General features: G+C 37.5%; 1 protein-coding gene across 1 annotated transcript; it reads right to left on the reverse strand.

The window, feature by feature from the left end:
* Nucleotides 1-11,032: 11,032 nt before the first annotated feature.
* Nucleotides 11,033-11,431, reverse strand: LOC143551835 (protein SMALL AUXIN UP-REGULATED RNA 12-like). The gene has a single exon (XM_077042180.1). The coding sequence runs from the start codon at nucleotides 11,429-11,431 to the stop codon at nucleotides 11,033-11,035; it is 399 nt and encodes a 132-aa protein (XP_076898295.1).
* Nucleotides 11,432-12,885: the final 1,454 nt, after the last annotated feature.

The raw sequence follows: 12,885 nt of genomic DNA on the forward strand, positions 1-12,885 counted from the left end.
TGAGAAAGGCGTCCCGCCTTCCAACTTCCCTTTGTTCGATGTGGACACCGAAGCTGCATATGACCAAGCGGTGAACCAATATGCCACCTTCCCGCATCCGGTGGTGGAGAAGGTGAAGGAAGTCGCTGTTGCTGATGATGGACTTGCTATCCTCAAGGCTTTCCTTGAACCGCCACGCTCTACTGATGGGGCGGGTCCAAGTGGAAGTGGTCCTGAAGCTTGATTCTGAATATCCCTTCCCGCTGCTAGGATAGACTAGATTTTGTTTTGTAGGCGGGTAGTTACCCAGCCATTCTTTGTAATATATCTTTGTGAAATACAAATCTTTTTGCGTATAAGATTGTTATTTCCTTCTCTGGGTTCCTTGCTTTATAAACTTATGACTTGCATACTTAGTTTAAATTAGCAATTTTCCAAGTATTTAGAATAAGTTAACCTGTTGAACGTGGTTGATAATGGGTTAAAGTTTTGCTTCCTCTTTCGTGATTGTGCGGGTAGAACCGTCACTTGCACTTAATAGGATGGCTAAACTTTAACCTTCATCTGACCTGCGTGTAGGTTTTCCTCATCTTTTGAGGATAAGTTAACCTTTGAACGTGGTTGATAATAGGTGTGAAGTTTTGCTTCCTATTTCGTGATTGTGCGGGTGGAACCGTCACTTGCACTTAGTAGGATGGCTAAACTTTAACCTTCATCTGACCTGCGTGTAGGTTTTCCTCATCTTTTGAGGATAAGTTAACCTTTGAACGTGGTTGATAATAGGTGTGAAGTTTTGCTTCCTCTTTCGTGATTGTGCGGGTGGAACCGTCACTTGCACTTAGTAGGATGGCAAAACTTTACCCTTATCTGACCTGCGTGTAGGTTTTCCTCATCCTTTGAGGATAAGTTATCCTTTGAACGTGGTTGATAATAGGTGTGAAGTTTTGCTTCCTCTTTCGTGATTGTGCGGGTAGAACCGTCACTTGCACTTAGTAGGATGGCAAAACTTTACCCTTATCTGACCTGCGTGTAGGTTTTCCTCATCTTTTGAGGATAAGTTAACCTTTGAACGTGGTTGATAATAGGTGTGAAGTTTTGCTTCCTCTTTCGTGATTGTGCGGGTGGAACCGTCACTTGCACTTAGTAGGATGGCAAAACTTTACCCTTATCTGACCTGCGTGTAGGTTTTCCTCATCCTTTTAAGAATTTTGTTTTGAACCGTTCGACGCGCGGTTGTCGATAGGTTAGTGTTCAGTTTCCTTTCATGATTCATGCGGATAGACCGGCACTTTCATTTAATGGGATAATTGAACTCTTCCCCTTCAACTGACCTGCGTGAAGGTTTGTCACGTTATTGGGTTTGTGCGGGTAGGACCGCCTTCCCACGCAACGACTTCTCGTAATGTGAATGCCGTCACCAGTGTTGCATAGTTTAACCGTTCGACGCGCGGTTATTGATAGGTTATTATTCAGTTTCCTCATTATGATTCGTGCGGATAGACCGGCACTTTCATTTTTGGGTGCTGAACTTCTCCTTCAACTGACCTGCGTGAAGGTTTTGTCCTGTTATTGGGTTTGTGCGGGTAGGACCGCCTTCCCACGCAACGACTTCACGTAATTATGCGGTGAAAGCCGGCATATTAGTGTTCAGAAAAGTAAAATCATCAGCTTCGATGTTCTAAAGAGAATCATTTCCATTAGAAGTGGCTCTTGGCCTTTTCTTTACAAATTGGAATTGATTTACATGCAAATTGTGTAAATGAGCTCCCTTCCATGTTGGGATGGGAGTGCCATCGAGCCGATACGCACCTGGTTCGGGATCTCGTTTTTTACGCAGCATGTAGTCTCGACATTGAAGCTGGAATTTTTATTCGTGTTTTCCCCAGCTGAGGTTCTACACGCACCCGCCTGCTCAGCCTTTATTGCGCCACGAGGTGCGCGAGCGTCCCATCTCTGACAAATGCTTCGACCATGTCTTTTACGTCTATGCATTCTTCAGTGTTGTGGCCTTTTGTCTTGTGAAAGTCACAGTATTTGCTCCGATCAGCATCATGACGATGTCGGATTATTGGAGGCTTTGGCCACGGGAGCTCTTCAGTAGCGAATATCTCAGTGACGCTTTTGATGAGTGGCGTCCATCTGGAGTTCCGGTGCGGATGTACATTATCCCTTCCGCCCAATCGATGTTGCAAGCCGGATGAGGTGTCAAAGTTTACCCTTGACTGCCAAATGCCTAGCTTCCGCTTTTTATTTAGTCGGGCGGTGAGGACGTTGTCTTCTCTCGTCTTCTGAGTGTAGAGGTTTGTGCTCTGTGGGAGATCTCTACCCAGTTGCTTCTCCGTTTCCGCATAGCGTTTTGCTGCTGTCATGATGGCATCCCATGTGGACGGCATGCCATCTTTACCCGTTAGGGTGCGGATGAGCTCTGGGTCATGCGCGCCCTGGATGAAGGCAGCGCGAACAAGATCTTCGCTGATATTGCCCAAACTTAGCTTCTTTGAGTTGAAGCGAGTGATGAAGTTTGGCAGAGATTCATCTTCTTCTCGTATGCATTTGAGGATTGTCCATTGCTCCTCGGTATACTTCCGTTGCTGACTGAAGTGTTGGCTAAACTTCTGCTGGAAGTCTGCCCAGTCGTAGATGTGGTTGGCCGGTAGACGATCAAACCAAGCTCTAGCAGCCCCAACAAGCGTCATTTGGAACATGTAACACCACGTGGGTTCTGTCCAATTGCTGACGGTTGCCCCCGCTATGAACCTGTTCAAATGATCGTCTGGATCAGATATACCGTCATATGTGCCTATGTTAGGCATTTGTTTGGCACTCTTTGGGGCGATTGCTTCCGCAATGTCCCTTGCAAATTTGGACGTTCCCGCATTTGCAACGTTTGGTCTGAACGTTTTGGAGAAGTCTCGTGGACTTCCACCTGTGCTTTTTGGTTTGAAGGCTTGTCCAAAATGCCTTATCGGTTGGGATTCCATTTCCTTACGCTTCCCTTTTGCCCTATGGCGAGGGTTCGCGTCGGAGTCGGATTCCTCCGAGTCATCCTCCCAGTATTCGAATTCGTCGGCCTGTTGTACGGAACGCAAGCGTTCGTCCAACTCAGCCTGGAATTCCTTTTGTCGTGCCTCCGCCCATGCCTTAACTTCATCGAGAGTTTGGCGGGGGAGTCTTCGTTTCTCAAACTGGGTATCAGTGGATCCCAGTAAGCGGTCATTTACTGCACTTGCCCCAGCTTGAGTAACTGGGGTAGTGTTTGTAAAATTTACTTCACTTGCCCCGGCTTGGGTAACCGGGGTAGTGTTTGTAAAAACTGTGTTGCCGGTATTCCCCCCAGTAGCTGGGGTTGTGGTTACCGGAATTTCTCTAACCATCTTAGAAGTTTGAAAAAACTGGAGAAAAATAAAGTTCTAGCTTTATGCACGGATGGCGCCAATGAAGAAACACTAACCTGACCCCGGGCAGGTTACTGGTAACCTGGGGGTTAGATAGATGTTTCCCACGAGGTGTTAGACCCTGAGAAGATGATTCTTCTGATAACCTGCAAAACAGACACCGTGAGCTTGTCACTGAGAAGGGGGGGGTTCCTCCTTGTGACCACCCTCCGGCGTGAGAATCAGACTAGATTGCTCTTTAAATATAAATGTATATTAAGAGATTACTAGAGCAGATATCAGGTATAATATGATGATATAAGATGATAATATGATCCCTTGAGATGGTCATACCATTTGTGGTATTTATAGCCGAAAGTAGGTTTCCAAGGAGGTATGGCCGGCTGCAACAGTGTTCCTGTTCCACCAACAGTAGCCTACGCACGTGCCCTGCTGGTAGTTGGTGGGTAGGCAGCGGCTGATAATGACCAGGCCTGCTGTATACCATTCCTTTTCCACCAACTGCCGGCTACGCACGTGGTATGACAGGAGTTGGTGAGTAGGCAGCGGCTAATAGTGACACAGTACAGGAGCATGCTGCTCACCATACTGTTGTCAATAAGCTGTCGTATCTTTAGTCAGATCTTTTTCCCATACCTCGTCAGGTACAGTACAGAAGATCTTCCCGTATCGTACGGACTGGCTTATTTGGGCGGGAGTATTCCCCCTCCCGCCCTTGTGCGGGATTGTTCCCGGCTTCGCTCATTCCTTCAGGTGACACTGAGTGATTGAGAGCTAAGTGCCTTGTGCGTGTAGCCTTGCTGCGCGGGTGGCCTTCCCTGATGGCTTGTATCCGAGGCTGCGGGGACAGGCGGAGTCCTTCACCATCGGGAGGCATTTCCTGCGGGACCAGCTTGCGTACTGCGCGTAAGGACGTCACGTCTCTGAGCATGGTTGGTCCTGCGGATCCAGTTGGTTTCTGCGCAGACGTCCCTCTTCAAGGTGAGTCTTGCGGGTCCAACTGGGCTCTGCTGGGACCTACCTCTTCATACAAGTATGTCTCTATGTGTTTGGTGTTTATTATAATATATTCAAGTCTAGATACGTATATGTATATGTATAATTTAGTTTGACATTTTAATTTCCACAATACAGGTAAAACATTCAACAGGATAGGATAACAGAATACCTACCCTAACCTTGACAGTTGACCCAAAGGTATAAGTAAAAGCAAAAATACAAAATGTTCACTAGAGCAGCTAGCATACTTTATTTTATAAATGTAAATTCCCAAAATATCACTTTTATAAACAATGACTTCGTTTATGTCCTCACAAATCAAAAGTTTAAGAGATGTCCACTCCAAACATATAGTCAACGACGTGTTTTAAGGCGGGGCGACATGTTTGTAGGATCAATAAGTAGGCGTCACGTGTTATCAATAAATCAACAAACGACCTATTTGTTCCAGAGGCGAACCTAGGCTTTGGGAATGGGTGGCGGCCGCCCACCTTAAATATTTTTTTATTGTTATATGTATGTGAAAATCCTATTCGCCCCACTTAAAATTAGTGTTAATTCCCGACGTCGCCCCCCCCCCCCCCCCCCAAAAATAATTTATGAGTCCGCCACTGATTTGTTCAACACACTTGTCGGAACGACCTGTTTCTTTAACTTGTCGGAAAGACTTGTTTTGTTCTACAAATCGTCGGGACGATTGTTTACAAACTCGTTGGGACAACCTGCTTGTGCAAGAAACTCGTCTGGACGGTATGTTTCAATAAACTCACTTAGACAACATGTTTGTTCAACAAACTCGCCTGGACGACCTGTTTGGAGCCATCTGGTGTTATTTGACTAGAGGACAAACATGTCAGGCGAGTGAAAAAACCGCTATAGCAACGTGTTTAAAAGGGACATTTCTAAAACTCTTAATCTATAGGGACATAAACGGATTTCTTTATATAAAAGACATTTTTAAGAATTTTCTCAAATCAAAATACAAAATGTTCACGAGGGCAGCTAGCATGATTTATAAATTCACCGCCCAATATGTCATATATAAAACATAATAAAAAATGAAATCATTGGGAATTGAAGCTACAAAATATAAAGATACATAAATAAATAAAGAACAACATGATTGAATAGATTTAGATGTGAATTCGTGTCTTGATTTCTGTTCGTACAATTATATACCCCATGTGTGGGAGTAAAACACACATGTTTTTAAGCTGTCTAAACATGTTTTTTTATGGATGATAGAACCAAAAGTAGCTTTCTTCATCTTATTATTTTAAATTAGATAATCTTTTTATAGTAGACACGTAACACATTCATGTCTTAGAACATGTTTAGACTGAATTCTACATTAAATGATTGAACCCTATTAGGTTTCTATATAACTGGATTTGGATCAAGAATTCTATTAGCATCCCCCATAATATGACTAAATAGTATATTTTTTTAAGCTTAAGAGATGTATATAAACTAAAACGTCTAGATTATAAAATCGTAAACAAAAAACAGACAAAGTTAAATGACCAATATAGAGTTTTAAAGCCACTTGATGCAGCTAATTTTCACCTTTCGGTTTCTATTTGTTAATTCAACAAAAAGAAAGCTGAACGATGGAAAAAAAAAAAGAGATCATTCTTCACACCAGTCGCCCAAAAAATAGATCTAGTCCCAAACGGTCTTAAGACCCACCAACCCGTCGTAATAATGGCTTCCGACATTTGATTAAATAGTATTATTTGGTTTCTGAACATTTCAAGCGTGCAAGATTTGTCCCTTATCAGTTAGTTAAGATACCAACCATAAGTGAGGTTCGATTGTGAATAATGCTTTCATCACCGGATCAATGGCGGCAGGATAGTCACCGGTGACCTTCTTTTTGGCTTATAATGAGAAAACCTAGTTGTACAAAATCATCATGAAAACTTGGTACATCAGAAATTAACAAACCAGACTATATGTTCACCATATTGAACAAAATGCATGAATTCACATTATCGTCTAAACCACATGTATCAATATTGACTTTTAAGGCCAATGTGAAAGAGGTAAAAACACAAACAGCTTCAACTTATATGAATCTGAACAATTAAAATATTAGGGATGACCCATATTTCAAATTCAAAGAAAATAATAATATATAAATTCTCCAATATAAGACTGAGATGATGGCTCATGATCATATTCACATCATAAATGTAACAATATATTAAAATCATAATGTGGGCATTTAATTCTAGGATTATAAAAACAATAATTATAACATAGTTATTGCAAACTGGTTTAATTTTAATTTGTAACACATCTGTAGTATATAAAATTTATATCATTATAAAATTGATAAATTAATACAAATTACGTATAAAAATAAGATAATGTGGTACACCATACTTCGGTGAGCAGCTACGGATTAATGTATTAAATGTATGACTTTCTACATCCGCGTTTGCACAGGGTCTGGGGAGGGGCCTTCACGATCTGATGTACGTAGACTTTCTACATATGTAACTTATAAAAATCTTACATGAAAGTGTGAATTTATACCATATACATGACAGCAATGTGCATAAAAAAAGGTTTCAAAGAATAACTACTATAGAAGAAGTTTTAATTTTATCAATCATTTCTACTAAAAGTATAAAACTGATGATTTTGTTAGTAATATTCCTTTTTTTTAAGTCACCTTTTTTTTATATCAGCTTTCACAATCTCAATGATTATCCATACAACTTTCAATTTGCTTTATCACTATTTATTTATTTTTATTCTTGAATATAATTATCAATTGTTTTATTTGTTGTCAATCTCCTTTGTAACGAGATGGCAAAGTAAAATCCTAGTTTTATATAACATAAAAGTATGAGCTTCAATAATAAAACGACTAACGAGCAAACCAACATGTTAGCTAACAAGCAAGCTTACATTGGGCTCGGGCTCAAACTCATCTCACAAATGAAAAAAGAAACGATTTCAAGCGATGTTTAAGCCATGAGTTTAGAGAACGGTCATACTTGGATCATCAAAATGTTACACTTACAAAAAAAGGAAAATAGGTTATGTTATAAGATATTATGAAGTTAAGAAGTATTTATTTGGAAAAAAATTCTAAGAGCTTGTAAATACATTGAATCCAAATAGGCAAATAAAGCCCAGTTGGGTGAAGTGAATGTACTTAAGTTTTTAGCCCAAATGGGACATTACATAGGTTTATAAGTTTAAAACATGCAATCTATGTTAATCAATATTTATTAATAGCCCATATAGAGAGTACAATATTGATGTGTAAACTAGGAGGGTTGTTAATGTTAAGAGAGCCCATAGGTAAACAACTATAGATATAAGTGATCACCGTATTAATCAATGTTGATGGTAGGTTTATCATGTTTAATTTAACTAGTAGCGTGAGTAGTTATCAGCTGAGTTTACAACCTACCTTAATGTTGCTAAGCATGTTACAATTGTTCCTTTAAACACCTAAGCGTGCTAGGTTCAAGTACCAAAAGTTAAAAAGAATTTGTCTTTAAAACTTATATATAAATTAGCCTAACAAAAGTATGTATCTAAGCACATCTTGGGACTAATTAATTCCGACCCATGTGAGAAAACTTTATAGATCCGCCACTGATTAAAAATCAGTGGATAACAAGATAATATTCATCTTTCTATTTTTACAAAACAAACAACTGGCAAAGGCTGTTTTGATTCTCAAACATCTTTAGCATTAAAACTAAAGGAAAAACTTTCCAACACAAAAACACTCATATCTATCTGAATGAGTAACTGGATCATAAAGCACTACTTTAAAACCTTAACCTAACCAAGTGACCGGAGTCGCGAAGTTGCCAGGAGGCTGTTGAATCATGCAATGTTGCTGCCATTGATTCCACTGTTGGCTTCCACTTGCTGCAACATTATTATGATTATATTGCTTTATCTGCTGAGTGTTGCAGTTGTCTTCCACATTCATAGCATCCGAATCCATCATATCGGGAACTTGCGCGTCACGAGCCTCGAATTCGAGCGTCGGACGGGTATGGCTAGGCGCCCACGGTACGACTGCCAAACATCCATTACTCATCCCTGAATCATCATCATCATCATCAAGCTTCTGTGTTTCATCAGCTGACGGTTTATGTGTATCCGATCGGTTTGTCCAAATAACAGGATCTGCATAATATATTCAACAAGTATTCAAATTAACATTTAAGGCCATGTGGCGTAATGGGCGATAAATTGGGGCAAGAAGGGCGGCAAAAAGGTGGAAACCCCCCCCCCCCCCCCCCAAAAAGGTGATATTGGGGCGAATTGTGTGAGTGTGGGGGGGGCAACTACTTTTTGTCGCCAGTTGTTATTATAGGTTGTGTGTGTGTGTAATATATATATCTATATATATGTGGGGATACAACACCATTACAGCCCTAAAACAAAAACCCACTCCTTGCTGACTGGGCGCCACATGGAGTAAATCGCCTCATTTTGTAGCCCCTTCACTACACATAGTCTAACAACGAAGCTCTTTCGGTTGTGGAAACAAAGGAAGGTTACATGTGAAGTAGTAACTTACTTTTGAACCTTGAAAGGAAGTTTGAATCAGGTGATATAGAGTACGGAATCGGAGAGTGTATCGAAGGCGTATTGTTGTTCGGGTTGTACAGAACAATAGCTCTCTCTTCATTCACAGGCACATCAATTGCTATGGGACAGCTTTCAGCTGATTGTCCAAATTCAACAGAATTTGAAATGTCTTGTTCATTGATTATTATCGGTGCCGATTCAGTATCCTAAACACAACATAGCAATGTAAAATTAGTACATGTTAAGACGAATGCACATTAAAAACAAGGGAGAATTTGAAACCCTAGGATCAGTAGCAATTATGTCAAGTGCTCAATTAAGACCTAGAGTTAGCAGATAGTTCAAATTCGAGCCAAGTCGTTTGCGAGCTACTTGTGCTCGGATCGATAAACAGCTCAAAACGAGCCGAGCTTCATCGAGCCCGATCCATGCCTCAGATAAAGCCAGTTTAATTGGTTAGCGATAATTATTGACTTAATAGTTTGATGTAATTGCATGCTTATCTAGTTGTTTGAATTACTAGATATTAGAAGTTCAAATCATCATATGTAGTATTTAATATAAATAGATGGTAAGTTATGTAATTAGTGTCAAAAATTATAATAAACAATATTAGTTAATCTAAATTCCGTGTTCGAGTTTTTATGCCCGCATCGTTCACCTAATTTATACCCATAATTCAATATTCACATTTTAAAGATATTTTTAATACAAAATATTAATGAAAAAAACCTCTATCAAAACTTATCAAATGATGTACGAGACAGGTGACATTCTTACCATAATGAAGGGACGCGGTGTTCTCGCTCACCATTCAACTTTCATCTAAACACCACATAGCCTAACAACGATTGATTTAATCTAAGTTATTTATTTTTAAACCAATCCAAATCGAGAATAACAACACCAATTAAAAACAAAACGCATTCATCTACCAATCCATTCCGTACATTTGTTATTCGAAAATATGTTTTGGTAATCCGGCTAGCTGTCCAATTTAATAATAATTATTGTTATTCATTGAATTTGTCGATTCTTTCATAATTATAATTTATAAGTTTTATATAACCTACTGGCGATGTCAAATAAAAAGAACAAAATTGGCAACATCATACATGCATGAAATAAGATTTAATTTTCAGTAATATATTTTTAAAAATATGTGATTATCCATTATTTAACCTATAAAAGTAATAAGTTTATTCAAAAACATTAACGTTTAGGCCTGTAAATGAACCGAATGAACACGAACAAGCACATGTTCATGTTAGTTCATTTAACACTAAATGGTCACTATATACGGACAATATTTGTGTTCATGTTCTTTCATTTAAAAAGTTACCATACATGTTCGTGTCGTTTATGCTTGTTCATTTAAAATAAAAAACGAATAGTTCACAAACCTAAACAAACATATATGAACAAACGTGAACAAGCACAAATGAACAAATATAAAAATAAAGTAGATTATTCATCCAAAATGAATATAAACGGACATAGATAAACGAACGAACGTTAACAAAACTTCACGAACATAGATAAATGAACGAACCGCGTGTTCATATTTTTAATTAAGAGAACTCCAAGTTGATCATGTCCGTTCGCTTATAAAATGAGCAAACATAACGAGCTTTGTGTCAACCAGTTCACGAACAATTTACGTTAATCCCGAAAACGTATATTATTGGATTTGTTTTGATTAAAATTCGGCCAATTGATGTAATTTTTCGTTTTTTTTATCTTAATGTGTTTGTCATTTATATAATTTGTATCTATCATGTATGCTAGTGGCTTGTACTCATGGTAAAAAAATGAAAGAAAACAAAATAATATCATAAGATTTTGTAATCCGAAACTAAAAACCAAGAACAGCTTATAACTAAGATAAATTGCAAATTTAATCTCAATGAAACCTGATTTTCAATAATCATGTGAGATCAAATATTCAATATTCTAAATGATTAATACATCATGCATATACAAAAAAATTTTTAAAAAAAAAAAAAAACTCTAGTGGTACTTTTACTAATTCACCGTATAGAGATAAACCAGGGCACGTGGGATCGATACTAAAACCCTAAATCACTTTAGCTTTCTGCAAGCAAAAGTGAAGTGAAGCTATCACGAGAATCCGAAACTTTACACGAACCAATAACCAAATCCGAAAACTTCACCGTGAATTCATCAAACTCCAAATCTCCCACACCTCGCTCGTTTTCATCTAATACTTTCAACAATTTCTTGAACGTAACAACGTCACATAGGAGTAGGAGTCCACCAGTGGTTTGAAACCCGAACTCCTCCTCCGCCTTGTTAAGTAACGACACAAACACATGCAATTTTAGAAAACGTGTAGGAATAACGAAACGACGACGTTCAGAGCCTAAGTAAACCGCAAGCGAGCCGGCTGAGAATCGACGGTTGCGCCACCGTTGAACGGCTTGCTTCAACCGGACAATTTGGCTAATCTTGTCACTAGTCTTCATTTCACTTGTGAAGCAATAGTTGGAAATGATGAGGAGTATTTATACTCCAGTTTAGGTATCTTAATAAATATAATATATTTGTTGTAAGATTCCATATTAAAATTAATGGATTCTGTTGTTATCATTAAGTTTTGAAATAATATCTTGCCATGACAACTAAGGTTTTAATATTGTATTATGTGATCAAATCAAATATGGAACTACTAGAATAATTGACTTTTATATATTATAGTAAATAGTAAATGGGAGATATGTGACAACTAAGCATAACTTGTAGTGTATATATTTAGTTTTGGAAACATGAGTAATCAAATATTTGTCTAATTTAGAGTCTTATTAATAGTTATTAAAAAATTCATAATTGCATCTTATGTTACATAATAAAATATAAATTAAAATAAATATAACTAAATAAATAACTAGTCCACAAAACGCAAAAACCACACAAAGCATCGATTTAACATGAATTTAACCAACTTCAAGTTTTATAGCCGACAAACATTAAAACATGTTATTTATTTATATACTATTAAGGTACATGCATCATGGATATTGTATGTAAAACATTGTTGTATATTAATATATATATTATTTTAAAATACTGTCTTAAGGTTAAAACATGAACTTAAGGTATGTAAAGAAATTAAATATTGATTCTTTTAAGCTACAATTCGTTGCAATTTGTTAAGTGTGAACCGCTTTTTGAAATGAATAAAATATTTTTTAAATAACATATTTAAATTAAAATTTAAAACAGTATAAGTAATAAGTTTAATAAACCGTGTGGGAATTTGATAAAAAGAAAGAAAAAAACAATTGTATCACGGAACCGTACCAATTAAACTGTGCCTCAACATTTTGTATTATTGTATATCTTTCACGTACCATCCCTAGTCAGCATATAGAAATGTTTACAAATATTCTTTATTCGACATAGAAATATCTCATCATTTATAATTCAACACGAATGCGATGTTTTCGATAAAATATTAATCTTAGAAAGATTTAAAATAGGTCGGTTCTATAATATATAAAATAAAGATATATAGCTACTAATTAGTTTTTTTTATCATTACGAGTTGGAGAGTGTGGAAAGCGCGGAATGAAAAGATTTTTGGAGGTAAAGATTTAAATGTGGTGGAGATCATTATGGAGGTGAAGACTTTGGGTTTTTTATGGTATAGACATAGATTCAAAAAAGGTACTATAGAATGGTCAAAGTGGTGTAGTTTTGAGTTTTAAGTGATAGTTTGGGCTGTTGAGTTGTATGCTTCTTTCTCCATCTTGGAGATAGAGGTTTGCTGTTTTCGTTTTTAATGAAATTTGCGTTCCAAAAAAAAAAAAAAAAAAAAAAAAAAAAAAAAAGTAATCGTATTAGTTTTTAATATTTTTCACTGTACATATAACTGTAGATTATCCTATCGCCAACAATAAAAAAACCCATGTTACCAACA

This window comes from Bidens hawaiensis, unplaced genomic scaffold (genome assembly GCF_021521415.1).
Source record: "Bidens hawaiensis isolate Kalapana, Puna unplaced genomic scaffold, B.hawaiensis_p1.1 tig00016672_1, whole genome shotgun sequence".
NCBI classification, from domain to species: domain Eukaryota; kingdom Viridiplantae; phylum Streptophyta; class Magnoliopsida; order Asterales; family Asteraceae; genus Bidens; species Bidens hawaiensis.

What these genes read in the sequence shown, in the direction of transcription:
- LOC143551835 (XM_077042180.1), bottom strand. Translation starts at nt 11,431, where the DNA reads ATGAAGACTAGTGACAAGATTAGCCAAATTGTCCGGTTGAAGCAAGCC.